Source organism: Saimiri boliviensis, chromosome 1, assembly GCF_048565385.1.
Source record: "Saimiri boliviensis isolate mSaiBol1 chromosome 1, mSaiBol1.pri, whole genome shotgun sequence".
Lineage (NCBI taxonomy): Eukaryota > Metazoa > Chordata > Mammalia > Primates > Cebidae > Saimiri > Saimiri boliviensis.
This window is the reverse complement of record NC_133449.1, coordinates 23,107,491-23,132,331: the sequence shown is the minus strand read 5'-3', so window position 1 is coordinate 23,132,331 and position 24,841 is coordinate 23,107,491. Positions and strand designations below refer to the sequence as shown.

General features: G+C 55.0%; 1 protein-coding gene across 4 annotated transcripts in view; it reads right to left on the bottom strand.

The window, feature by feature from the left end:
• KLHL29 (kelch like family member 29) overlaps window positions 1-24,841 on the bottom strand; it is a 332,691-nt gene that overhangs the window by 65,735 nt on the left and 242,115 nt on the right. For all 4 annotated transcript variants that reach the window (XM_039462530.2, XM_074394613.1, XM_074394622.1 and 1 more), the window contains 2 exons: window positions 4,829-4,970; window positions 1,292-1,804 (listed from right to left, as the gene is read on the bottom strand). In XM_039462530.2, coding sequence (XP_039318464.1) covers window positions 1,292-1,804; window positions 4,829-4,970 — 655 coding nt within the window. The remainder of the gene's footprint in view (window positions 1-1,291; window positions 1,805-4,828; window positions 4,971-24,841) is intronic.

The following is a 24,841-nucleotide window of genomic DNA, read 5'->3' as shown; positions in this document are numbered from 1 at the left end:
GTTTTATGTAGGAAGGCTAGGAAGCTCTCCCCAGAGATGCATGCTTTCTAGGACCGTCTAGTCTCCTCTTTCAAAGGAGGTGTAGACACCCCATTGCGGCCGAATGCCTCCTGACTGGGAGCTGCCTGTGCCTGGCAGTGGCCCAGCAGCCTTCCCCACTGCACCCAGCAGGAGCAGGGACTTGGTTTGTCTGGGGTGCTAAGGGCTAGGCCAACCTACAGCAGACCCACCTTGGCTTTCATAACTGCCCTGGGGTGGCAGTGTAGACTGAAGATGGGGAGACAGACCAAGGAGAGAGGAGGGGACAGGGGGCCACTCAGCACCACAAGCCCCACAGGATAGAAGGTGGGGCTGTGAGTTCTCTCTCAGAAAGAAAATAGTGCCAAGGTAGGGCAGGAGCCAAGATGGTGGGACACTACCAGACCACGGTCCAAGGGAGGAACCTGGCAAGCCTCATGTGTGTGCCCTGGTCCTCTGTCCCATTCTGCCTTCCAGCCCAGACTTATCCCTCACATAAGCATCAAGAACCCTAACCTAAGGCTGGGGGGTCCAGCTAGGACCACGTCCGGCATGCATCCTTCCAGAGGCTCTGTTCTGAAGGATCTACCTTTGCATTCCTTCAGAAACTCCCCTGAGGCTACGGGAAGAGGGTTCACTGAAGGCTGAGGCTGGAGGTGTTTTTTCCCAAGGTTTCACAAAGCCACCCCTGGATCCTTGAAAGGAAACGTTCAAGTGGCTCAGGATGGTCCGGGAATGTCTCCTGGGCCTCACTAAATTGCCTTGGGCACTGCTCTCATCTGATGGCACAACAGAGGATGCTTTCCCCGGGGAAGGACACAGTTCATACTCTGAAAGTCCTCATGGGTAGAACATGGAGAAGGTCACCAAAGGGACTGTTGTGTGGAGCCCTAAGAGGAGTGGATGACTCTCACCCTTCTGTACCTTGGCCTGACCTTGGGGGTCGGAGGTAAGAATGGCCAGGGCTTGGGCTGGAGGGGGACAGCTTTGGGCTTTGCAGGCTCTCCCTTCCTTCCTCTTCCCGGACTCCCTCTTCGTACCCAGGCGCATTTCCCCACCTTCCCTGTCCCACCCTCCACATGTTCCCCCTCCCTCCCCCATCTCAGGCCTGTTGTCTTGGGCAGGCGGAGGCTCCACTGCAGCCTCCGGGTTGGGGAGGACAGAGAGGGAGCTGCCACGAAGCACACTCCTGTCTTGGTGGTGTTGCAGTGACCGACCGCGCAGGGAGGCGCAGACGCAGGCCTGTGGGGAGGCGCGTGGTGGCAGGACTTACCTCTGGGGTGCCCTGGGTCGGTGAACTCATACTTCCCCACGCCAATGGTCCGCAGCATCTGCAGCCCGTGGGCCGAGTCGGTTGTGGGGGGCCCATTGGTGGCAGGGGCACTGCTGGGGAGAGTGGCAGACGGCTGGGCCGGCGGCGGTGGAGGCAGCAGGGGCCCTGCCATGTGGCCGTTGCCCACAGCGGTGGGTCCTGGGCGGGCCACCTGCCCTACACCGGGCAGAGTGGACACGGCCAGGGGCTGAGGGCTGGCATACAGGGCCTGGGCAGGCATGTTGACCACCACGCTGCTCAGTGGCTGAGAGGGCGGCTGAGGGAGCGAGTAGTGGCCCGGCATCAGCGGGAGCTGGGGTCCCACGTGGGGAGGCAGTGAGGGGGTCACCCCAACGACCGGGGCCTGGACGTTCACAGCCGGGCTGAAGGTGGGAGGCTGGGCCACTCCATAGGAGTGTGCGATCAGGGTGGGCTGGTTCCCGGCGGCCACCGTGGTCACCCATGGCCCTGTGCCTGTAAGGGAGATGGAAGACACGTCATCTGCCGGTTACGTATTCACTCAACAAACACTGACCACCCTAGGCCCTGCACTGGGTGCTGGGTCACAGAGGTGAATGAGACACCTTTGTCCAGGAACTGACCGATTAAGAATCTGTGGTCATGTCTACCCGGGATAAGTGTGCTAGGGGGTCAGAGGAGGAAGCAAGACCTGCCTGGGAGACGTGAGAGGCAGCAGAGCAGACAGAAGGAAGCAGAGACCTTCAAAGAGACTTGGGTTCCACTCTCAGCTTCACCACTTAGTAGCCAAGAGCCTCAGCAAGTTTTTCTTTTCTTTTTTTTTTGAGACGGGGTCTCACTCTGTCTCCCAGGCCGGAGTGCAGTAGTGCGATCTCAGCTCATTGCAACCTCTGCCTCCTGGGTTTAAGTGATTCTCCTGTCTCATCCTCCCGACTAGCTGGGATTACAGGTGTGCACCACCATGCCTGGCTAACTTTTGTGTTTTTGATAGAGATGGGCTTCCAGGCTGGTCTCGAACTCCTGAGCTCAGGTGATCTGCCCGCCTCAGCTTCCCAAAGTGCTGAGATTACAGGCGTGAGCCACCGTGCCTGGCTTCACCTAGTTCTTATTTCCTCTGAGCCTGATTCTTCTCAACTATTAAATGGAATTAGCAATACCTACCTCAGGGACTACTGGGAAGAACTGAATGAGGAAGATGTATTTGGAAACAAAACAAAATAAAACTAGCAGAGTGTGTGGCATGTGGTGAATGCTCCGTAAACGCTGGGGTCTCTCCTCCCTTTCTGCAATCTTGCCTCTGAGGGAGGCAGGGGAAGGGGGTGGTGGAGGTGGGGGTGTTTGCTGAGCCCTCAGGTAGGAGCACTAGGGCCCCCCGGCTGGGCATGGTCCTCGCAGGAGGGGAGGGACCCGGGAGAGGGACCTGTGGAAAGCCTGGTGGGGCCTTGCTAGAGAGGGTGGGCCTTGTGCTAACTAGGCAACCTGGGCATGGCCCGCCCTGGGGGAAACAAGAGAACCCCACTTTAGTCCTTAAGAAAACTTTGGCTGAACCCAGTGAGGTCCAGACACAAAAGGCAAGGCCACCTGTGCTGGGCGAGGTGACCTAAGGGGGCTTGTGAGAGAAACCAGCAGACACCGTGACAGGGAAGGCCAGTGTGGGTCGCCTTGGACTGAACGAGCCTGGGTCCGGGTCTCCATGGCCCAAATGCTACCTTGGCTTTCATAACTGCCTTGGGGTGGCAGTGTAGCCTGAAGATGGGGAGACAGAGGAAGGAGAGGAGGGGACAGGGGGCCACTCAGCACCACAAGCCCCACAGGATAGAACGTGGGGCTGTGAGTTCTCTCTCAGAAAGAAAATGGTGCCAAGGTAGGGCAGGAGCCAAGATGGCGGGGCACTACCAGACCACGGTCCAAGGGAGCGCCACTGGCTGGTGGTGAGGAGCAAGGCTCGGAGTCACATGGACCACGGCGCAAGTCCTGGCTCTGCTCCATCCCAGCCGAGGGACCTTGGGCCCAAGCCCTTCCTGAGCCAGTTTCCTCAGCAGCAGCAGGCACCATCACTGCAGGCGCCGAGAGGACGCACAGAACCGGGCATGCAGCACACGTGCAACAGCACGTGATGATTTGGATAACAAGAGAGGGCAGGGAGAACCGGAAGCCAGTAAACACGGATGAAGTAATGGCAAGCTTCTAGAATGGACTGCTAATGGGAACTGTCCCCAAGCCTGACAAGGGGAGGTGGCGTCATTATGAGCCAGCCTGGGTGTCCTAAGCACAAAGCATGTCATCTCAAGCTCTGCTCTTTCCAGGATTACCCAGGGAGTCTGGAAAAATGCATCAGACCCTCAGAGCATAATGGGTGGGACCCCAGGGGGCTCTGTGGTAGAGGCACAGAGACACAGTGCCATGGAGGTGATTTACTTATGATGGGGTGAATGGCCCACGGGCATGAGAGACCTAAAGGGAAGTGTCTATTATATGTGGCAACTCCCAGCATTTCAATCTGTGACTTGGATGATGATGTGGAAGACATGACCAGGTCTGCAGAGAACATAATTGGGAGGGTTAGGGTCAGCAACAGAAGCTGGTGTCTAGGAGATCTTAAGAGCAAATAGGGAAACACTGATGAGGACTTGCTCTTGGGTCCCCTGACCCAGCTGCTTAAGCCCGACTGTAAGGACATGAACACGGGGAACCGTAGCTGCTGGGGCATCTTGGGTGCTGCTGAGGCAGCATGTGACGTGGCTACTAGCTGGGCAGTGATGAGACGGGAGGTTCGGAAGGAAGCACGTGCCAGGTGGGCCACTCTGGGCTATTGTATTGAGTTCTGGATACGGCACTTTAAGAGGGCTGCAGGGGGCAGAGCGAGTCCCTGGAAGGCAAAGGACCTGGATTCTGTGGACTGTGGGGCGTGGCTGGAATGGCTTGGGTTGTTTATCCTAAGACTTTGAGAGGGGGATGAAAGGGGTCCCCTGATACCTGTAGGGCTGTCCTGTGGAGGCCCAAACCGAGGTGTTCTGTGTATCATAATGGGGAGCTCTGGGGCCAATGGGAGGGAAAAGACAGACCATTTGTTATGGTCGGAGCTGTCCAAAGAAGGGCTGGGATGTTGTCTGAGCTGGTGAATTCCCCCGTCCCCGAGGGGAGAACACCCCCGCCGTCATACAGCCATTGGCAAGAAAAAACCTTATGGGAAGGCATGACTTAAGAAATTTGTTATGAATCAGAGTGCCCAGGTTTGGGAATGATTATTCAAAAGAATCCGGAGCTAATTCAAAGTCACCCTGATAATGTCACTCTCTCTCTCTTTGCTCTCTGGAGTCCTTCCGTGAGTAGCAGAGAAAGAGGTAGGGTGATGGGTCCTGAACAGGGAATTGCACACAGTGTCTCGGCCCCTGAAACTGAGGCTTCTGCAGGCTCTGGGATCAGGACTTGCTGTGCAGGAGCTGAGGTCCCCACGAAGCCACTAGCTCCCACCAAGCCCTGGGCTCAGTTGTTTCTGTCTGCTGACAAGGCACGCACCTGGATTGTCACTCTCCCTCATCTGTTTGGAGGGTGGCTCATCGGTGTCCCAGGGTGTGGACTGATTGATGGGCGTCTGCCCCCACCGGATGCTGGTCGCCAGTCCCTGGGACTGATTGTCCGCCTTGGAGATGCCGGGAGCCTGTGGGAAGCAGAAGAGGAGGTGAGCACAGCCTGGCCAGGGGCCAGTCTCCAGAACAAGACTCCCATCGTCTGAGCTTCGCCCACTGAGCTCAGGCTCAGAGGCAGAGCCCCAGCCCTGCACCCGGTCTCTGGCAGGAATCGCAGGGCGTCCTGCCATGGTAGTAGCAGCTGGGGTCTCTGCAAAGCTCCTGCCTCCAGGAACGCCCAAGCCTCCCTGGCACCCTCTGTGGCCACTCTCTCCACTTGCCCTACCACAACAGGCAGAGCGTTCTGAGCTATGAGACGGGATCCCCAGCCCTCGGATCAGCCACAAACCACAACCACACCGATGCTACCAACTTATCAGGGCATGTGCTGAGCGCTGACTGGGTACGCTGTGCTACCACTGGTTGGCTCTTGGACATGGGAGAGGACAGCTTTCGAAGGGGCCACCAGCCGGCTGCAGGTGAGGGACTTTACATATTTCTCATCCTGCCCCCGCACCAGCCTCTGAGACCCAAATTCCTATGGTGGAGGTGTGGGGAAGTCAGGAGCTAAGGCCCATGCAGGGACAGCTCAGATACTGCTCCTAGGTGGGTGGTGGGACCCTCAGTGCCTCTGTGCAGGAAGGAGGCAGGCTTTCTGCTCCATGAGCCCACTCTAGTTCAGATTTGTAGATGGATGAAAAAATAAACCTCAGGCGGAAAACAAACACCAGGACAGCCTTGGTCTCCCTGAGCCACAGCCTTATAACAGAATATTATATAGTTATCAAAAATCATGTACACTAAGAATTCTTAATGTAATGAGAAAATGCTTACATTATAATGTTTAATGAGAAAAACAGGCCATAAAATGACACACAAATGGCCTCCCTATGTAAACATCCCTGTGCCAAACAATATGTATATATATATGTGTATATATATATATGTGTATATATATGTATATATATATGTGTATATATATGTGTATATATATATGTGTATATATATATGTGTATATATATATATATATATATATATATATATATGAAAGAAATGACCAAAATCTTAACAGGGATGTTATTCTTGGGTGAGGGGATTATGGGTAACTTATTTTATTGTCTATACTGTTCTTTGTTTGCCATTTTTTAACTCCCTATGGCCATTATATACAATAAGGAAAAAAAATATCCTGGAAACATGCTGGAGAGGTTGAGGTGCATACCTGGGACATGTGGGGGTGTGGGTGGCAGTAGAAGTGGCCCTGGGAAGAGTGACCACAGCCCCCAGGAGTACACCCAGAGCCCAACCAGGCCTGGGGCGAAGGGTGGGGTGGGAGGAGGGGTGGAAATGGTGGCCTGCCAGGGACAGTCGCAGAAGGCCACAGGGGCCTCCAGCGCAGCTGCAGGCCTCTCAAGTGAGATCCACGGTCCTCATGGTGACTTCTGATGAAATCTGACCCAGGAACCCAGCTGGTGGGAGACAGAGCCCACTGCTGAGCCCCTCTGACCAGAGTGGCTCTCCTGGGTTCTGTGCCAGGGACAGAGAGGGGGTGTGGATGGGGAGGCCGGGCCACACTTGGGGCTTTGATGTGCAGTGCATACGACACACAGCGTCTACATAAGGGGCTGCTGGGAGGAGCAGGAGCTGTATCCCATTAGGACCTGTGGGCTGTGCTCAGCTAATTGCATCAGGCTGCACTTTATCTCTGGCCTGCATTTCAGATGCTTTGCTTCTGTGAACAGAGCAAGAAACAAAGAAAAAGGGTGAATCTCCTGAGAAACGAACAATTCAAGGGACAAGCTTCCTTATCAGAGGGGCCTGCCCCGTTTCTACCTGTGGGACAGGCAGGAGCTGGGAGGAGAGGGGGTTGGGGACTTGGCCACACTCACTAATAGTCTTAGGGAACAACAGCATGGTCTTCCCAGCCTTCTCCAAATAGAGGAGCTTTTAATGTGTGCCCCATCTGATCTAGCCACTCGGCAGCCTCTGCTGTATTTCCAGGCTCTTGGGTCCTGGTGGCTCAGAGGCAGGGAACTGGCTTTCCCGGAATCAGAGGCATCCGAGAGAGACAAAGCCTGTGCCAAGTCCCACGTGGGGCCTAGTTTTTGAGCAAAGCATGAATGTTACGATCCCAGCCTCCTGACTCGCAGCGCCTTCACAGATAGCACAGAAACCCCTCTCCACCATGTGGATCCTGGAGGTGTCCCAGGCAAGAGGCTGTTGAGGTTTTCAGCATCTTCTATCAGCTACCCACCAAGTCTCCCCTCCCAAATCACATTCTGGCCTGGCAACTTGACAGGGTAGGGAAGCTTCTGGAAACTTGCCCTGGAATAGCCACTGCCTCCAGGAGAGGAGGTTGGTGTCTCCTTGAGTTTGGTTCCCAGGTTCTGAGTGCTAAAACTGCAGGAGTTCCAATGATCACCCTAAAATTGGTGGAGTTTGTGAACTTGAAAAATCTCATACTTTTCCAACACCGACTGCTCAGGCCCTTGGCTTCAAAGCACTCCTGGCGTTCAGTTTCTTCGGCAAACAAGTACGGGGCTGGGGCTGTAGGTCTGTGTCAGGCACTGCCTGAGGCACTGGGGACACGGATGATCGAGACCGCCCTGCCCTCAAGTGGCTGCTGCGGCACAGCGGGATGACTCGAGACACGAACAGCTCGAGGGAAAGAATCTGGGGTGTCCTGGGTGTGCAGAGGCGGGCCCAGATGCGCTGCGAGCAGGCGAAGTGGGCTACAACCGGCCTGCTGTTTGGCTGTGTCATTTGTGAATACTACAAGCAATTTCTCGTGTATAAGAAAGCAGTACTGTGGTGAGAACCAAAAGTCTTTTTTTTTTCTTTTGGAAAGATACATAAGACTACCCATTTTCTACTGAGCACTCACAACATCTGAAGCTAGAAGCAACCTATAGTTGAGGAATTTTATTTATCTTATTAAAATAATGCAATGACATTCCTTCCTTCACTTCCTTCAGAAAAAACCTGGACACAGGGTGTGCCCTTTGCTGAGGAGCCCAGGTCCTCGGGTGGGTGCCGTGCGGAGCCGCTGGTGATGGGCATCAGCAGAGCCTGCCCACAGCTGCCCGTCCTGTGACGAGTTCTAGGCCCTCAGTAAACCCATGTGGTCCCCAGGTTCTGGAGGCTTCTAGGGGACCATGTTCAGGTCCATGAGTCCAGCTCTGAACCCAGCTCCTGCTAACTGTTTCCTCCCGTGGTTCAGAATCCCCTCGAGCCCAGGCCACCGCCATTTCCACGCCTCCTGGCCAGGGGGCTGCTGCCACAAGAATGCCATGAAAACCAACCAGGGGAACTTAGCCCGGGCAGCAGGGAGGAACGCAGAGCTGAGCGAGCCTCACCTGTGCCCTTCCACTGCCATCATCTGGGACACCAGTGAAGCTACCTAGACGTTTGGCCATTTTCCAATGTTCCTGGCTATGTCTTCTGCTCCGGTGATACGATGGCATTTGGCAGACAGAGGCAGACCAGGATAGCCTCTCCCTGCCTGGCCCCATGGAGTGGCCCTATCTGCCCATCATCGGGCCTGAGCAGGCTTATCTCGGCCTTTTTTTAATGAGATGCTAATGGAATGCATCATTAACGCAGCAGCTTTTTAAACCCTGAGCTCTTGTAAATTTTCAAAGGTCACAGTTTTACGGCAGCTGACAGCATCCTGCTTCTTTCAGCGACTGAAGAACACTAAGGTCCCAGGGCCTTTATGGTTGAAGCTGTCTGTGAGGCACCTGCTGGTCATGGGGACTGGGGGGCTCCACCCTGCACAGTCTCAGAAGACACGTGGGCTCCTTCCACCAGCTTGCGGGTAGCCAGCCAGGCATGGCCCACAGAGCTGCTCTGAGGGACCTTTCATTTAGGGAAAGGCATGTAGGGCTGCCGCAGGTGGTGTGCAATGAAGGATGCCTGGCGAAGGGCGAGGGGCTGACACTCACCCGGGGAGGCAGGAGCCGCAGACGCCCGTGGAGTACCCTTTGCTCACCCAGCTGCGCACCCACGAGTCTGTGACACACAGCCCCAAGAGGCTTTTGCTAATTTGTCCGCCCAGAGGAAATCCCTTTTTCTACTTTGCACAAAGGTGCCATATAGACTAGCTGTGTCCTGCGTGGCCAGGGAGGTTTGAGAGACGGGGCGGGGGGAGTCCCCTGGGACCCTCCCAGGCCTCGCTTGTCCTCACCTCCACTCTCTGTGCAGCAGCCAATGATCACAATACTGCCTCCAGGGCCTGGTTTCTGCCCTGTCTTTACAGGCAAAATTCCTTGACTCCATGAGGGCAAGGTCTCTGAACTAAGTGTTGGCCGATGGAAGAAGCACACGTCACTGTTGGTTCGAGAAATGAATGAGTGTATGGGGTCCGTTCCAGGGACAGTGAAAGACTCGAGCAACAGAGCAGAGCAGCGAAACAGCACTCTTCCCTCACTGGGGAGCTGAGGCTTCCACATCATGGGGGCCAAGTGTGCTGGGACCCTCAACACCATTGCCCTGGATACTGCTGGAGGCTGCCCGGAGCCCTAGCTGGCCCAACCCACTGGCCAGCAGAACCCATCAGCCTGTCCAGATGCCTGGGTGTGATGAAGGCTTAGACACCGAGGGGTGACTACTGCCTCTGTGGAGCTGGCGGGATCTGGGGGGGTCTTCTGGAGAAGTGAGAACACAGCACCCTCTACTGTTTTCAGAAGAGAGTAAATCAATGAAGCCTTGAGAAAAAAGCTTCCAGAAGAGATGGGCTGGGGCTGGGCCACAAAAACTAGGCAGGATTCAATCTGGCAGGTGGATTGGGGCCCAAGTCACCACCAAAGGACTCCTCGGCAACCAGTGCCTTTCCTACCGAGATACATCTGACAGAGACACGCTTCAAAGTCCACTTCCGGGATACACATGGGCCTTTTCTGGAGGGATGATGATGCCAGCACCCACAGCCCTCTCCTGCCAAGTAGACTAGCACCCACAGCCCTCTCCTGCCAAGGAGACTGTCTCCCAGACCCGAAAGTGCAGGCCACGATGCTCTGTACCATGTGGTGCAGACAGGGCTGGTGGGGCTGCCTTTGGCTGAGCATCACTGAGTGCTCACTCTGGGCTGGAGGCACTGCTGTGTGCCAGGGATCCGTGCTGGGCAAGTTCCTGTCCCGGAGGAACTTACAACCAGCAGAATGGGACACCTGCACCAGGGAGCCATGGGGGTGACGCAGGCTTGGAGAGAGACCCTGAGAAACAGACCCATAATGTGTTGTCACGCGCCCACCCTTGCGAATAGAAAGACTGGTGGTACCGTTAGAAGGTGCAGTAAAATCACAATGAAATGCAAAGGGGAGACCGGACCAGGGAATGCAGGGAGAGAGGCAGAGCTACAGATATGAAGACTGCAGACACATGGGCCATGGGGCTCCTGGAATGGCTCCGGCTGAGCCTCCAGCAAAGCACAGAGCTTCCAATTAGTCAAATTTAAAACACACACACACACACACACACACACACACACACACACACACACTGCTGTGACTCTTTTGACAGAGTATGTCAGATGTGACACCATGCCAGTCCTGGGCCTATGTTTTAAGAGGTCTTGAAGCTTCTGCCTTGGGGTCTGAGATCTTCCAGACCATCAGTAAATCAGCTGAACGTCACCAAGGGTTACTAGTCAACACCATGGGTCAGCAGAACTGTCCAGTCAAGCTCTCTCAGAAATCCTGTGCACGAATTTGGGAGACATTATAAAATGTGTCATTTACAGCCACTAAAAATGGAAAAAAGTTAAAAAAAAAAAGAGAGAGAGAGGGATACACAGTCTACTACGTGTCTTCTTCTTTTGTATATATTGCAAAATAGTAAAGGGCAACAAGTCATTTGTGCCTGACTCTTGACATATAAATGCACAGTGTTACATGCACCTTTGTGTTCTGTAGAGGATTGGGGGCGGCACAAATACGGAGGGACCCTAATTACATAAATGCCAAAACTAAAGTTAGGGCGGCATTTCCTCAATACAGCCCAGCTGGGTGGGGGTTGTGAAGTGGCCTTGGATGAAAACTTGAGGAGCCCCAGGGAGGACAATGCCAGGGGGCAGCCTGGAGCTCCCTGCACCCGGAGCTTCATCTGCAGCCTTGTTTCCGTCTCTGGACTCCCCACCACACCCGGCTCATTTGGGGAGGACAAGCTTTGGTGTGCCCATTCCACCTGCCCGGCTCTGGGTTCTGAAGGCTTCTTCTGGCAAGACACGCTCGTGTGGGCTCGCCCTGTCTGCACCTCTGGCATGTTTCTGATTGCCCCACACTTTCTGAGCTCCCTCCATCAGAAAACTTGCTCTACCAGCTTCCCTTGCAACCAAGGCCCGGTATGTGACCTGTGGCTCAAACCCGCTTAGGTGAGACTGCAGGGTGGAAAGCCGGGCGACATGAGGAGGCCAGCACCCCTCCGAGTCCATGCTCTGCAGAGGCTGGCAGCAGAGGCCTTGGGATTTGGGAGCACATGGAGGGGAGGCTCTGGTGTCCTCAGACCAGCACTGGCAGTGAATGCTGTCATTTCCTTTTTCTTCTCACTTTGCAGGGTTATCATGCCCAGGGCTTTTCTGAGAACAGCAAGAGCAACTTTGCACAGTGCTCCTAGCAGAAGGGCACATGGTCATATGGTGCAGGCACCTCTGACCACCTGGCCCTGGCTTGCCCTGGGGGAATCCTATCACACCGGCTATGTGCTCCAGGAGGGAGCATTGCTGAGCAGGCCATTCCCTGCAAAGAGTGGACATTTCACTTCCTTTCAGCTTTCCTCCTTCTGCAAGGCACTTGAGGTCTTCATGGTGCCAGGTCCACCTGTAAGGAATGATGGCATCCAGCTTTTGGCAAACATATTAAGACCAGGGTATTGGGGACTGAGTGGGTGGGCCTTTCAGGGACCCTTGCCCTACAAAAGTGAAACCCCAGGAAGGCAGTTCTTACTTGAAAGGAACGATGTTCCAATGGTAGAAACTCAGGCTCGGGAGGAGATATTTCGGTGTCTGGGGTTTTTTAGATGACAGCTCATAGGTTCGTAGCTAGACTGTTAGGCTTTCTAGTGTTGGCAGGTTATCACTCAGAGCACTGACTCCAAGATCAAATAGGGAGGACTTCCGACCATCATCATGGGGATCTCCAGTGTTGAGTACACAAAAGCAGCATCTAGAAGAATCCTTAGGAATGGAAGTTTCTGGACCCCACCTCCCAGGCTCTCATTCAGTTGGTGTGGGGTGAGGGACCCCAAAGTGTGCCCCTTTAACAAACCTACAGGGGCTGCTAGGCAGGTGGTCCATCTATCTTCCTCTGGGGATCAATGAAAGTCTCCGCATTCAAGTTCTCAGGCTTGTGCGCCGAGCGTGGGGACCTAAGGGTTGATGCTGCTTATCAGGTCCCACTGGGAGAGTTCTGGGTCTTGCTTTTGCGGCTCATGGGAACCAGCTTCTTGGTGAGACACTTCTGAGCACTTCTATTCTGAGCCTGGGTTTCAGGGAGTCAGGAGGACATGTTGAGAGCCACCAGAGCTGCAAATCTGTGGCCTCCGGGAAGAACAAATGACATTTAAGGGTCTCTCATTTCTCATTTCCTGATTGCTACTGAACTACAAATGAGAAGATAATCGCAGTTAAATCCCTACGGGGGGGCCGGGGGAGGGTCTCCCGAGCCCCACCTGCCCTCATTAACGAGGTTGCCCTTTCTGGCCCCCTGGCACCCTGGCCCCAGGCCTGCGCCCTCAGCCTCCCCTTCAGAACCCTGCCATAATGCGCTCTGGTGCCTGATGAAATTTCTAATAATACTAACCAATGATGTGTTAAATTGAGACACTTCTGGCTCGCATGCCGGAAACTGCATGATGGTTTAAAGGACCAGTGCTTACCTTTCTCCATCAATTTGCTGCTAAATTACTGCTTTTGGAGCAACTTACAGAAAAGTAATTTTTTATTTAAATTTTAATTTCAATCTTGTCATTTAAAATATATATTCAGATTCCAATCATATTACAGAATATGATGATGTCTTTGAAGGGTAAACGATCCTGCTGAGAGCCCGCCGGGGGCAGAGGACACGATGGGGCAGGTGGTAGGAGGGCTGAGTAGCCAGCGAGAGACGCCAGGGGACAGGCTTGGCGAGGGCAGCCACATGCTGGGCTGGGAGCTACAATCGGAGACCCTGTCTGGGCCCCAGGCCTGGCCCTGTCCTTGCCCTGTGATCCTGGGCTTGATGCCCAGCCCTGAGGGTCACTGTAAATAATTCAAGTGGAAGCCACCAACCACTTCCTGGGCCCTTTCTCACAGGGTCACTGTGAGGGCCCCAAGCCATAAACGGATGCCTGGCACAGATTAAGTGGGCCCCCCTGGCCAGCTACTGTCCTAACAGCCTCCTCCACTCCAGGTGCTGGCACGCACTGATTTCCTTCCGTTAGGAATTCTGTGTTCTTACCTCCATTTCATAGATGAGAGTAATAAGGCCCAGAGAAGTCTGAAAGGACTCAAGGCAGTCAGGTGTGGTGGCTCACGCCTATAATTCCAGTACTCTGGGAGGCTGAGGCAGGTGGATCACTGGAGGTCAGGAATTTGAGACCAGCCTGGCCAACATGGTAAAACCCTGTCTCTACTAAACACACACACACACACACACACACACACACAATCTGCTGGGCATGGTGGTGGGCGCCTGTAGTTGTAGCTACTTGGGAGACTGAGGCAGGAGAATCACTTGAACCCGGGAGATGGAGGTTGCAGTGAGCCAAGAAAGCACCACTGCCCTGCAGCCTGGTGACAAAGCAAGACTCCATTTCAAAACAAAACCCAAAACCTGAGGGCATGGCGAGTCTGGGACTCTAACCCAGGTCTGCTATTTTATTCCAAGAACTTCAGACGTGCTCTGGGATGGCTGGAATGTTCCCACGCTATCTCTCCCCAGCCTCCCTGCTGTGGCCAGTGGCCCCATAAATAGACTCAGCCATATCAAGGCTGCGCCCATGCCATCCTGTCAGGGTAATACCAAAGCCCCTCCAGTTCCCTCAAGCGCACCAGCCATGGCCTCCCCTTCCCACAGTGTCCAGCCTGACAGGGCCTCCTGCACCGAGCCTGCCAGCACACTGGGGCTCTCTGTCATCTCCTTGGCTTTCACTCCTAGGGCTGCCCACCTCGGCACTTCATTGAAACCACCCCCTTTAAATGAACAATCACTTCCTCCTGCCAAACACAGGAGCATTCCATGGCCTCTTTCTCTGATCGATGGCTTCCTCCTTCTTCCTTCTGGAAACTCCCCGTTTCTGTAATAATGCTTTCACTGATTCTTTGCCTAACCCCCTTCCCAGCGCCTCCTCCTGGAGCTGTTAGCTGGTATCTCCTCTCATCAGATCTCAAGCATGGACCTGCTCCAGAGCTCATGTCAGGCCTTCTCTCTCCCTCTCTCAGGATTGCTGGGGCCCTGTCTGTCTTCTTTCTTAACGATTGTTCTGATGTGAAGCACCTGCGTGGTAGCCCATGCCTTTGATAGAAGCCAGCTTTCTATAGTATCCTGGAAGTATGTTTGCTTTTCCGTTTCCAACATCAAAGTCTATACCTTGGAGACTCTTTTGCTGAAAGTGCAGCACAGATGGCCTCCCGTGCAAACGTCAAGCAACTGCAGATGGGGCTGGTTTTTGCACTGCGCTCTGGAACGTGCCCTGTCCGGGCCCCCAGCCCCTTCCACCAAGCCCTCCTCCCGGTGGATGGGCCTTATGGACAAAGGAGATGATAAATCTGGCAGAACCTTACAGCTCAAAGCTTTCAACTTTCCTCTAACAACTTTCAACCGAAAACTTCTTAGTCTCATTTCCAAGTAACTTTTCATCCATTACAAAACCCACAAAATTTTCAAAGGGGCTTTGAAATAAGATCACCTAGGAAAAAAAAAAAAAAAAAAGCCCATCACACACCAAAGTCTTTGAAAGGAAAGAGGCCCTTTCCTGTGCTTCAGCTCCCCTCTGATATCAGTTTCCCTTTCATTCTGCTGAAAGGTGCAGGGCAGGCCTGGCCCTCAGCAGATGCCTGTGATGTGCCGGAGCCAGTGGCCCAGACGGACAGACGGGGACGCGGAGGAGCGCGAGGGGCACCCCTCGCAGAGCCGGGCCGGGCCTTTCATCCCCCTTCAATCAGCCTGCTCCGCTCCCCCAGCAGCCGTGTGCCTTGTAGCGGCCGGTCCTGCGCAGACGCCCCGCCGCCCTGCCTGTTCCTGGTCACCGCAGCATCGGTGACAAGGCAGCGCCCTCCTGAGCACGGCGACCCTCTCCATTCCTGTCGCCATAGTGGGCGGGGAGGTGGGCCCGGCGGGGGCAGCCCTTGCTCTGGCCTTTGATAGGACATTTTCCAACTGCCGGCCCTGCGGGCAGTAACTCCGGGCCCGCCTGTGGCCCTCCCCAGGGTCAGCTGCAGACTCGCAGAGGCGAATCACACAACGCCCACTTCCGGGAGCCTTTGTTAGTTTCAGATTTGAAATCCGTAGTGAAGCTGGTGAGGAAAAGTCCCCTGTACAGGGCTATGGGCGGGTGTGGGGCTACAGGTGGGCTCCCTGACTGAACCGTTTGTGGATGGGGCCTGAGACTAGAACCTGAACATCCAACATTATTATTTTTATTATTATTATTTTACTATTTTTGATCCAGGGTCTCGGTTTGTCATCCAGGCTGGAGGGCGGTGGTGCCATCACAGCTCAGTGCAGCCTCGAACTCCTGGGCTCAATCGATCCTCCCACCTCTGCCTACCAAAGCACCGGCATTACAGGTGTGAGCCACCGTGCGTGGCCTCAGCAGTAACTGTGAGCCCAGCAACTTGGGCCTGCGTGGAGACGGCTCCCAGTGACCCCAGGGGAAGCAGCAGGCAGGGGCTGCCCTGGCCCCTCTGCCCCCCGAGGCCTTCCCAGCGCCTCTCTGGAGGGCATTCTAGGATGAACTAAGCCCTCTTGTGTGCAGGAACCCCAGAGCCAGAAAAAACCCCAAGACCAAGTCCCCATTCACTGTCTGCGACTCCCTTTGTGGCCTTCCTCAACAGCGGCTTACCAGGCTCGTTAAGACGCCTGGGCTCCTCTTTTCTAGGCGGGGGCGGAGCAGTCCTCATTTTTTATGTTTTAATTGCAAACAAAGACTCACTGGGAAAAGGAAACAGCTCCAAGTTCTAAACCCTCTGCCGTGTGACTCGCAGCACTGACTCCCAGAGCACGGAGTCGATGGAGAGCTTGACTCTTGATGCCAAACAACGCAGTGCTGACATGACATCCTCAGCGACCTCATTAGAGGCCTAACAAGAGAGGGGACGGTGGCAGAGTCACGCCGAGGGGCAGCGAGACAAAGAGACAAACAGGGAAGCACACACAGCCTCGGAGGCGGCTCCTCAGACACACGCGCTGCCGAAGGAGCTACACCAGTTTTATCATGGGGACTTGCAGCCTCAGGGATTTCAAGCCTCACTGAAGCAAGTCAGCCCTGAGTGTGGATCTCAGGATGGTAGCCTAGATTCTGATGCAGTATGGGGTTCAGAGCTAGGTAGAAATGACCGCTTTATGGTGGAATGTTCTAGAAGATGCAGCGAGAGCCTCAGCGTGCCTTCTTCCAGCTCCCGGGCGCTGGCTGCTTTGTGCCTGCTCAGGCTGTCTGTAAGGAGAGCCACGTGTGGCCGGGCCGGGTCCTGAGGGAGAGGCATTCTCTCTGGCCCCACCTGGGTTCAGAATTGAGGCGGTTTAAGTAATGTTTGAAAGAACTGACATTCGGCAACAGCCCAGCTCTTTAGGCTTCAGGAGGCACTCGGGGACAGCCAGATACCATCCAAACTCACTGGAGGCCCAAGGCAAGGGGCACAGTGGAGAGATCCTTAGGCAGGTGGAAGGGGCAGGAGAGACAGAAGCAGCCCTGTCGGGGCAGGTAGACAGATACTTCCCTTCCTCGGGAGAGGTGCTGGGGAGGAGCAGGGCGGGGGTGGGCCCTGCACACGGGGGCTGTGGGTAACCAGGGCAGATTGAGGCTCTGGTCTTCTCTGCAAGAGGCTGGGTAGCCACGGTGCCAACTCCTGAGGAGGCTGGGCCCGGCCTGCCCTTGGAGATGGGATCCCAGACAAATGCCCTCCACTGATGTCCCCTCCTCAGTAGGAACCCGGGCTATCTAGGCCAAGGCTCCTCCCTTCACCTCCGACGGAGCTTCTGTCTGCATGTGCAACGTGGTCGGGCTACCACAGCTCTGCCCGCTCAGCACTGGGGCCCACTGCCTGCAGGGGAGCCATCCAGCCAGCCAGCCCCTCTCCCACCCCACACTTACTGAGGGGCGATCCTGTTCTGGAGACACAGCTCTCAATAGTCTCTGGCCTAGGGGAATACACAGGCTAGTGGGGAGAGTCAGGATCACAATTACAACAGCTGCTATCTATGGAAACTTGAGATGGTCCAGTTGACAGCCCCTCGAGAACTGGGAGTCCTCTGAGGCCAAGATCTAAGTGCCCAGCTCTGCTCCTCACTGCATTAGTCAGCTCAGGCTGCCACAACAGAATATCACTGGATAGCTTAAGCCAGGGGTCCCCAACCCCTGGGCCACAGACCAGCACCAGCCTGTGGACTGTTAGAAACCAGGCCGCACAGCAGAAGGTGAGTGATGGGCGAGTGAGCGAAGCTTCATCTGTATTTACAACTGCTCCCCATCACTTGTGTTACGGCCTGAGCTCTACCTCCTGTCAGGTCGGTTGCGGCATTAGATTCCCATAGGAGTACAAACCCTACTGTGAACTGTGCATGTGAGGGATCTAGGTTGTGTCTTCCTTAAGAGAATCTAATACCTGATGATTGGCGGTAGAATAATTTTATCTGGAAACTGCTCCCCCACACCCCACACCCTCCTACCCCTGTGTGTGGAAAAATTTTCTTCCATGAAACCCGTCCCTGGTACCAAAAAGGTTGGGACCACTGGCTTAACAGAAATGCATTCCTCATAGTCCAAGAGGCTGGCAAGATCAGGGTGCCAGCAGGGGCAGGTTCTGGGGAGGGCTCTCTCCCTGGCTTGCTGACTGCTGCCTTCTTGCTGTGTCCTCACCGGTGAGCTCTGACGTCTCTTCTTCATCTTACAAGAGTACTAATCCCATCAGGAGCACACCCTCCCTCTCCACAATCTCATCAAAACCTAATTATCTCCCAAAGGCCCATCTCCAAACCATCACAATGGGGTTAGGGCTTCAACCTGAGAATTTTGCTGGGGGCACAATTCAGTCCATAAGATCCAAGCAGCATGAACAAAGTGGGTGTTCAGAAATGCTGGCTGAATCGAGTGGAGATTGAGCCCCCTGTGGTTTCTCTGGCTCCACCTTGCCCCTTGGACCCCAGGGAATGTTGAATGGAGACAGACACCCACAGTCCTGACTAGCATGCTGGTGGGTCCTCCCGCCAGCCTGAGCTCTAATTTTCTGATGGTTTGCTTTTTTCTCTCACAACATAATCTCCGTGATCTCTAGTCTTTCCCAAATGCTGTTGAAAGGCTTGTTGTATTTATCTCCGGAGAATCCACCGTGCCCCTGTGCAATTTTCCATTGTCATGGTTCATTTTAATTTCCTCTAAGGCTGTTGGCCACTCTGGTGTTCAGAAATAGCTTGTTCCACTTAATAAAAGCATTTAAATATGCAGACACGAGAAGTTTCCTTTGCTTGCTCCTAAACATCACTAAGTGGAATGAGTTATATCCCCTGTGTCCTGCTGTAAGGCTGAGCGCAGACCATGTGACTTCTCAGGAAGGAGAAGCTCTGGATCAAAGGTTCAAGGGCTGGAGCAGAATCCAAGCACTTCTGGTGAAAACCCAGCCAACCTGGAGGATCACAGCTCACATTTCCCAGCTGACAGCACCATGGTTCTCTTGGAGTTGCCTCCCTTCTTCATAATGATCAGAGCTGTGGCCAGCAGTCAGCAGGTCTGGATTGGGGGCCTGCCCCACTCCTAACTGGCCTTCTGACCTTGCACAAGTCATTTCACCTCTCTGAGCCCCGCTTCTCTCTTTTGTCTATAAAGCAGGCAGGACAGTCCCTCCTTTGAAAGGCTGATTGCAACAAGCAGTGGGAATCTTCCACTTCCAGGACCTAGCAAAGTACCTGGGACAAGGCAGGGGCCAGCAAATGGCAGCTACTATTACTTTTAGAGGACCCAAGAATGCAGGAATATGAAGCAGCCTTTTATAAGAAGGATGCTGTGCCAAAGACACAGTCTTTCTCCAATAGTTTTCTCTGGGTTGCTGCAGACTCCCCCACAGGCTATGAATTATCAAGAAACAGCAAAGGACAGGAGAGCAGGCTGGATCCTGAATCAAAAACCACATCTATGGGAGGTGTAGCTGTTGGCTCTGAGACCAATGCATTATGACCTCTGGTGGCAGCTGGTCTGAATTGCAGGTCAAGTAACAGCTGAGCCCAGCTCATAGATACAGATAGTGAGGGGCAATGCCGCAGGGCATCTTTCTTTGGCTAAATAATGACAATGAAGAAGCAAGAGTCCAGGTAATTGGTGGAAACCAGCATGGGATTGGGAAGGGGGGGGTGGAGATTTAAAACCTCTGATAAGAAGGCAGCTGAAGCCCTGTTTTAATGGCTCAGGAAGCCAGTTTCTATCTGGTACCTCGTCCTTCTGGGACCCTGAAGCCTCCTGTCCCACAGAGGAACCCTAAGCTTATATCTGGGGTTAGGTGGGGCAGGCAGAGGAGTTCAGGTCAAATATTCTGAGTCATAATTGCCCGAGAGATGAAGAGTCCAGGTAGGAATTGCTAGACTTCCAGCCATGTGCAGCTCATGTGGAATACCAACCGCCCCTGTGAGAAGCTTGAGGATCACCTCCCAGGGCCATTCTCCCTGGAGACACATCTATAAATACCTCAAAGTGAGCCCAGCCAGCCCACTCTTCTTCATCTGGAGTGAGCACTGGCACCAAAATTCTCTCACATTGGTTACTCATGGGGAATTCGTTCATGGATTTCCTTGAGGTCACATTTAAGTCAGCTGCAGAAATAGGGGACCCTCCAAACCCAGATCTTGGTCACAGCCAGCTGGCAGCTCTCTCCTGCATCTGCCTCCTTCTGAATACAAGACTCCAACCACTTACACAGCCCATGCTGTACAACCCCACCCCCGGAATGATATTCACATTCACACATGCACACACAATCACACAGGTGCACAAGTGTGCACACTGCACTCGCTTACTTACATCACTGAGCCCACACACATGCATTCCACACAAACCCACACAGCCTCAGCCTGCTCGGGCTGCGGGGGGACTCTGGCCCCCACAGGGCAGGAGTAGCTGGCAGACACGCCCTGCTGGCCCCACAGAATCTTTTCTTTTCCAATGGCTCCAGAACACAGAGTCCCCCGTGGCCACTTTGAGCTTTTCTCCCAGATACTTTTTCCTAAATCAGCTTCCAATCTGACTCATTTCAGTTTTAAAACAAGAAAACATCAACAAACATGACGGGGGGAAACAGATGGTAACAATTACAGGAGGGAGAAAACACAGCCCGCTCCCTCCACAAGGGCCAGGCAAACATATTGTTCCCCCAGACAGCGGATTGTCCTCCTGCCACTAATGTGTAAACCTGGGTGCAGGGCTCCCAGGGCTCATCGCCACTGCAGGGGACTGGCCAGCACTGTAGGGTCTGAGAGTGATGCCAGGCACCACGAGGCGGGTCCACCGGAACCTGGGACCTGCCAGGCCTCCGGGGTGGGGAAGGAAAGACGTTCCAGCATATCCCAGGCTACATCACGTGAGATGTGCCCTGTCCAAGACCGGAGATCAGGGTGGGACGGCTTCTTGCCTGGCATGCTGGGTCCACCTGTGACCAGCTCTTGTCACCTCCTCACGCCACTGTGCAGAAGCCTGTCTCACCTGGGACTGTGAGCTCCTGAGGGCAGGATGAGGTTTCTCACTCAGGGTGGTGGGTAGGAGTAGGACTCTGGAGCCCAGCTGCCTGGTTCAAATCCAAGCTCTGCCACTTCCAAGTAAGGAAAGCCAAGCAAGCTCACAGACCACTCCACGCCCTCCTTTTCTCTCCCCTAAGACAGAGATAATTCAAGTACCTACACCATTGAATTGTGAACTAATATGTGCAAAGGACTTAGAACCATGCCTAAAACACGCGGATGCCACGTGTGGAAGCTCCTGATGTTATTACCTAAGGCCCCCCAGTGGAGGAGCGGGGTATGGGTCTTAGGCTGGGCCGTGAAGGAAAGACTGGGCATCCCAGGCAGAGGAAGCCCCGCACTGACTTCAGGGCTGGGAGGAGTCGCCCTGTTGTTGGTTCCAGCAGAGATGGCCAGGGTTCAAGGTCCCGGGGGGGAGTTTTCCATGCTCCATCCCTCTTGGGCCCCACTGTTCACATTTGTCTATCTTTTGTGATTAGGCAGGACAAGGGCTCTGCTCTTCAGCAGATCATATGGGTGGAGTCAGGTAAGAAAACAGGTGCAACCCAGAGAGATCACATGCTGTGATGTAAGCAGCCTTGTGAGTCCAGGAAAACTGCCTGGAGGAGGGGGCTGAGTCCTGACTTCAGGATGAGGGTTGTGGACATGAACAGAGGGGACAATGTGTTGTGCTGGGCGCGGGGATGTGATGTCTTTGATGGGCATCTAGAGTGAGGGGTTGGAGTTTCTGATCCTTCATTACCTGAGTGCCCCAGGCAAGGATTTAATGTCTCTGAGCCTCAGTTTCCCCATCCACACAGTGAGAATCGAAGCCCCCTGTGTCCCAGGCCTGATGAGGGGGTGTTGGAAGGATGTGCATCCCAGGTGCCCAGCTGGCTCCCAGCACATCCCAGAGGTGTCAACACGGGGGCCACTGTGCACCTGCCTTTTGGACCAGACTCTCTCTCATGTGTCCTGTTCTTACGTATACTGCATCCAAACTGTCATGCAGCCAGGCAGTCCCCAGCATACCAGTGACCACAGTGTCCTCGCCTTCACGCTCCCAGGGATAGGTGGTAGCTGCCCCTATTCTGACGCCTGGATACGGCAAGCTGCATTTGACAGGGAAGAGGGTATGCCGGAACCCCTTGGTGCCCCTGCTAGGGCCTGTCACATGCCAGTGTGCACAGCGGCTTGTCTGGGTGCTCCAAGGTGGACAGGTGCGGCTTTCTGCTGCACTTAATTTTGGCAGAGCCTTCTCTTCATCTTGAAATATACTGATGCCCTCACTTACTCTCCTGGGGCCGGCATCTCTGCATGCTGTCCAGTCTGCATTTTCCTGGCTGAGGGGAGTCTGTCCCTTTAGCACCAGGGCTTAAGCATGCTCCTCTCCTCCGCGCTCCTCCTCTCCTCCTCCTCCTCTCCTCCCCATCTCCCCTCCTACTCATCTTCCCTCCTCCACATCCCCTCTCCTCCTCCCTATCTTTTCCTCCTCCACCCTATCTCCTCCTCCTCCTCCTCTCCTCCTCATTCCCCACCTCCCGTCTTCCTCATTTCTTCCCTCTCCTCCTCATCTCCTCCCCATCTCCCCCTACTCATCTCCTTCTCCCTCCCCTCCCTTCCTTCTCCTCCTGATCTTCTCCTCCCCCACCTCCTCTCCTCCTCCTGATCTTCTCCTCCCCCACCTCCCCTCCTCCTCCTGATCTTCTCCTCCCCCACCTCCCCTCCTCCTGATCTTCTCCTCCCCCACCTCCCCTCCTCCTCCTGATCTTCTCCTCCCCCACCTCCCCTCCTCCTCCTGATCTTCTCCTCCCCCACCTCCCCTCCTCCTGATCTTCTCCTCCCCCACCTCCCCTCCTCCTCCTGATCTTCTCCTCCCCCACCTCCCCTCCTCCTCCTGATCTTCTCCTCCCCCACCTCCCCTCCTCCTCATCTTCTCCTCCCCCACCCCCTCCTCCTCCTCATCTTCTCCTCCCCCACCCCCTCCTCCTCCTCATCTTCTCCTCCCCCACCTCCCCTCCTCCTCATCTTCTCCTCCCCCACCTCCCCTCCTCCTCATCTTCTCCTCCCCCACCTCCCCTCCTCCTCATCTTCTCCTCCCCCACCTCCCCTCCTCCTCCTCATCTTCTCCTCCCCCACCTCCCCTCCTCCTCATCTTCTCCTCCCCCACCTCCCCTCCTCCTCATCTTCTCCTCCCCCACCTCCCCTCCTCCTCATCTTCTCCTCCCCCACCCCCTCCTCCTCCTCATCTTCTCCTCCCCCACCTCCCCTCCTCCTCCTCATCTTCTCCTCCCCCACCTCCCCTCCTCCTCCTCATCTTCTCCTCCCCCACCTCCCCTCCTCCTCCTCATCTTCTCCTCCCCCACCTCCCCTCCTCCTCATCTTCTCCTCCCCCACCTCCCCTCCTCCTCCTCATCTTCTCCTCCCCCACCTCCCCTCCTCCTCCTGATCTTCTCCTCCCCCACCTCCCCTCCTCCTCCTGATCTTCTCCTCCCCCACCTCCCCTCCTCCTCCTCATCTTCTCCTCCCCCACCTCCCCTCCTCCTCCTCATCTTCTCCTCCCCCACCTCCCCTCCTCCTCCTCCTCATCTCCTCCTCCTCCTCCTCAGCACTTCTCTCCCTCCTGGTCTTTTCCTCGCTTCCCTCTCGTCTCTTCCTTTTTCCTTCCTAGGTGCTCCAGACACTACAGTTACTACTGCTTCAGCTGCTGCCATGGACATCGCCAGACATGCTCAGGAGGGCAGCGACTCTAGAGGCCTGAGCTCACCTGGACAAGAGGCTTCTCCCTGCTGGGCCTCATGTGTGAATCAATTTGGCAGTTGGACGTCAGCAGCAGGTCTTAGCCTGGCTGAGCTTCCCCAGTGTCTCCCCCGGGAGGTCCGGCTCACGTGGGCTGCAGGTGGGACCTGGGACTTTGCTGGAGTTCCTCAGCCGCTGCTGCTGCTGGGTGAGAACTGGGCCCCATAGACTGGGCACTTCCCAAGACCAACCCCCTTCACAGGCAAATGCTTCCCTGCCAGGGGACCGGGGCTTGGAGCACTGCAGTCCCCCGGCCAAAGGTGTTCCTGCAGTGGAAGTGTGTGCCTCAAGCTGCCAGCCTGAGCAATGAGAAAGACCTTCCCCCTGGCTCCTGGAATGCTGGTTTCATGATGGGAGTCTGGCTTCCCATGCAGGGTGGTCCCTGTGGGTGAAGGCACTGGTCAGAGTGGCAGCAGCATCCCACTCAGCAGGATGCAGCAGTTCCCATCACAGCGGCACACACTGGCTGGTTTATACACCCGGCTCTGTGGGCTTGGCCTTCTCTCTTTTAATGATGATGTTTATCTGGGTTCTGTAACATTCTTCTCCTGCCTCCGTCTCCTCACTCTGGATGGGGACCCTGTTCATGCATCTGGTCCTGCTGCCCAATTGCCACATCATGTCACCTTTCCAGATACTTGCAAGCCCGCTCAATGCTTCCATGTGGATGTACTGCCTGTACCTTGTGCTCTGCGTGTCCTGGACTGGATGGCGAGCTGCAATCGACCACCACAGGGAGGAGGGGATGCCGGACCCCCTTGGTGCCCATTCCAGAGCTTGTCATGTGCCAGTGCACACAGCAGCTTGTCTGGGCCCTCCCAAAGTGGAGTGGGCGGCCCCTCCCTCCCCCCTGCCCGGGTCAGCTCCCTTTGCTGTATGCTGTGTCCCAGAGCTGGCCTCACCACCCTGTTCCCAAGGCGGAAATCCGGGACTTGGCTCTAACTGTCCCCCAGCTCCACACCCCAGCAGCCTTGCTGATGCCCTTCTAAATACTTCCTCTAGCAGCCCTGGCCTCCCTGCCCATCACCTCTGCCTTCTCCTGGCCTCCAAGCACTGTCACCTGGGGGGATCTACCAGAATCTGTTCTTTGTGGGCAAGGCGGTTCTTTTTCTGAAATGTAAATATGGCCATGTCACCCTCCTCCCTAACACCTTCCAATCCCGCAGTTGAAGGGGTTAAGTGACGACTCCCTGATGGGTCCCGCTAGCCTC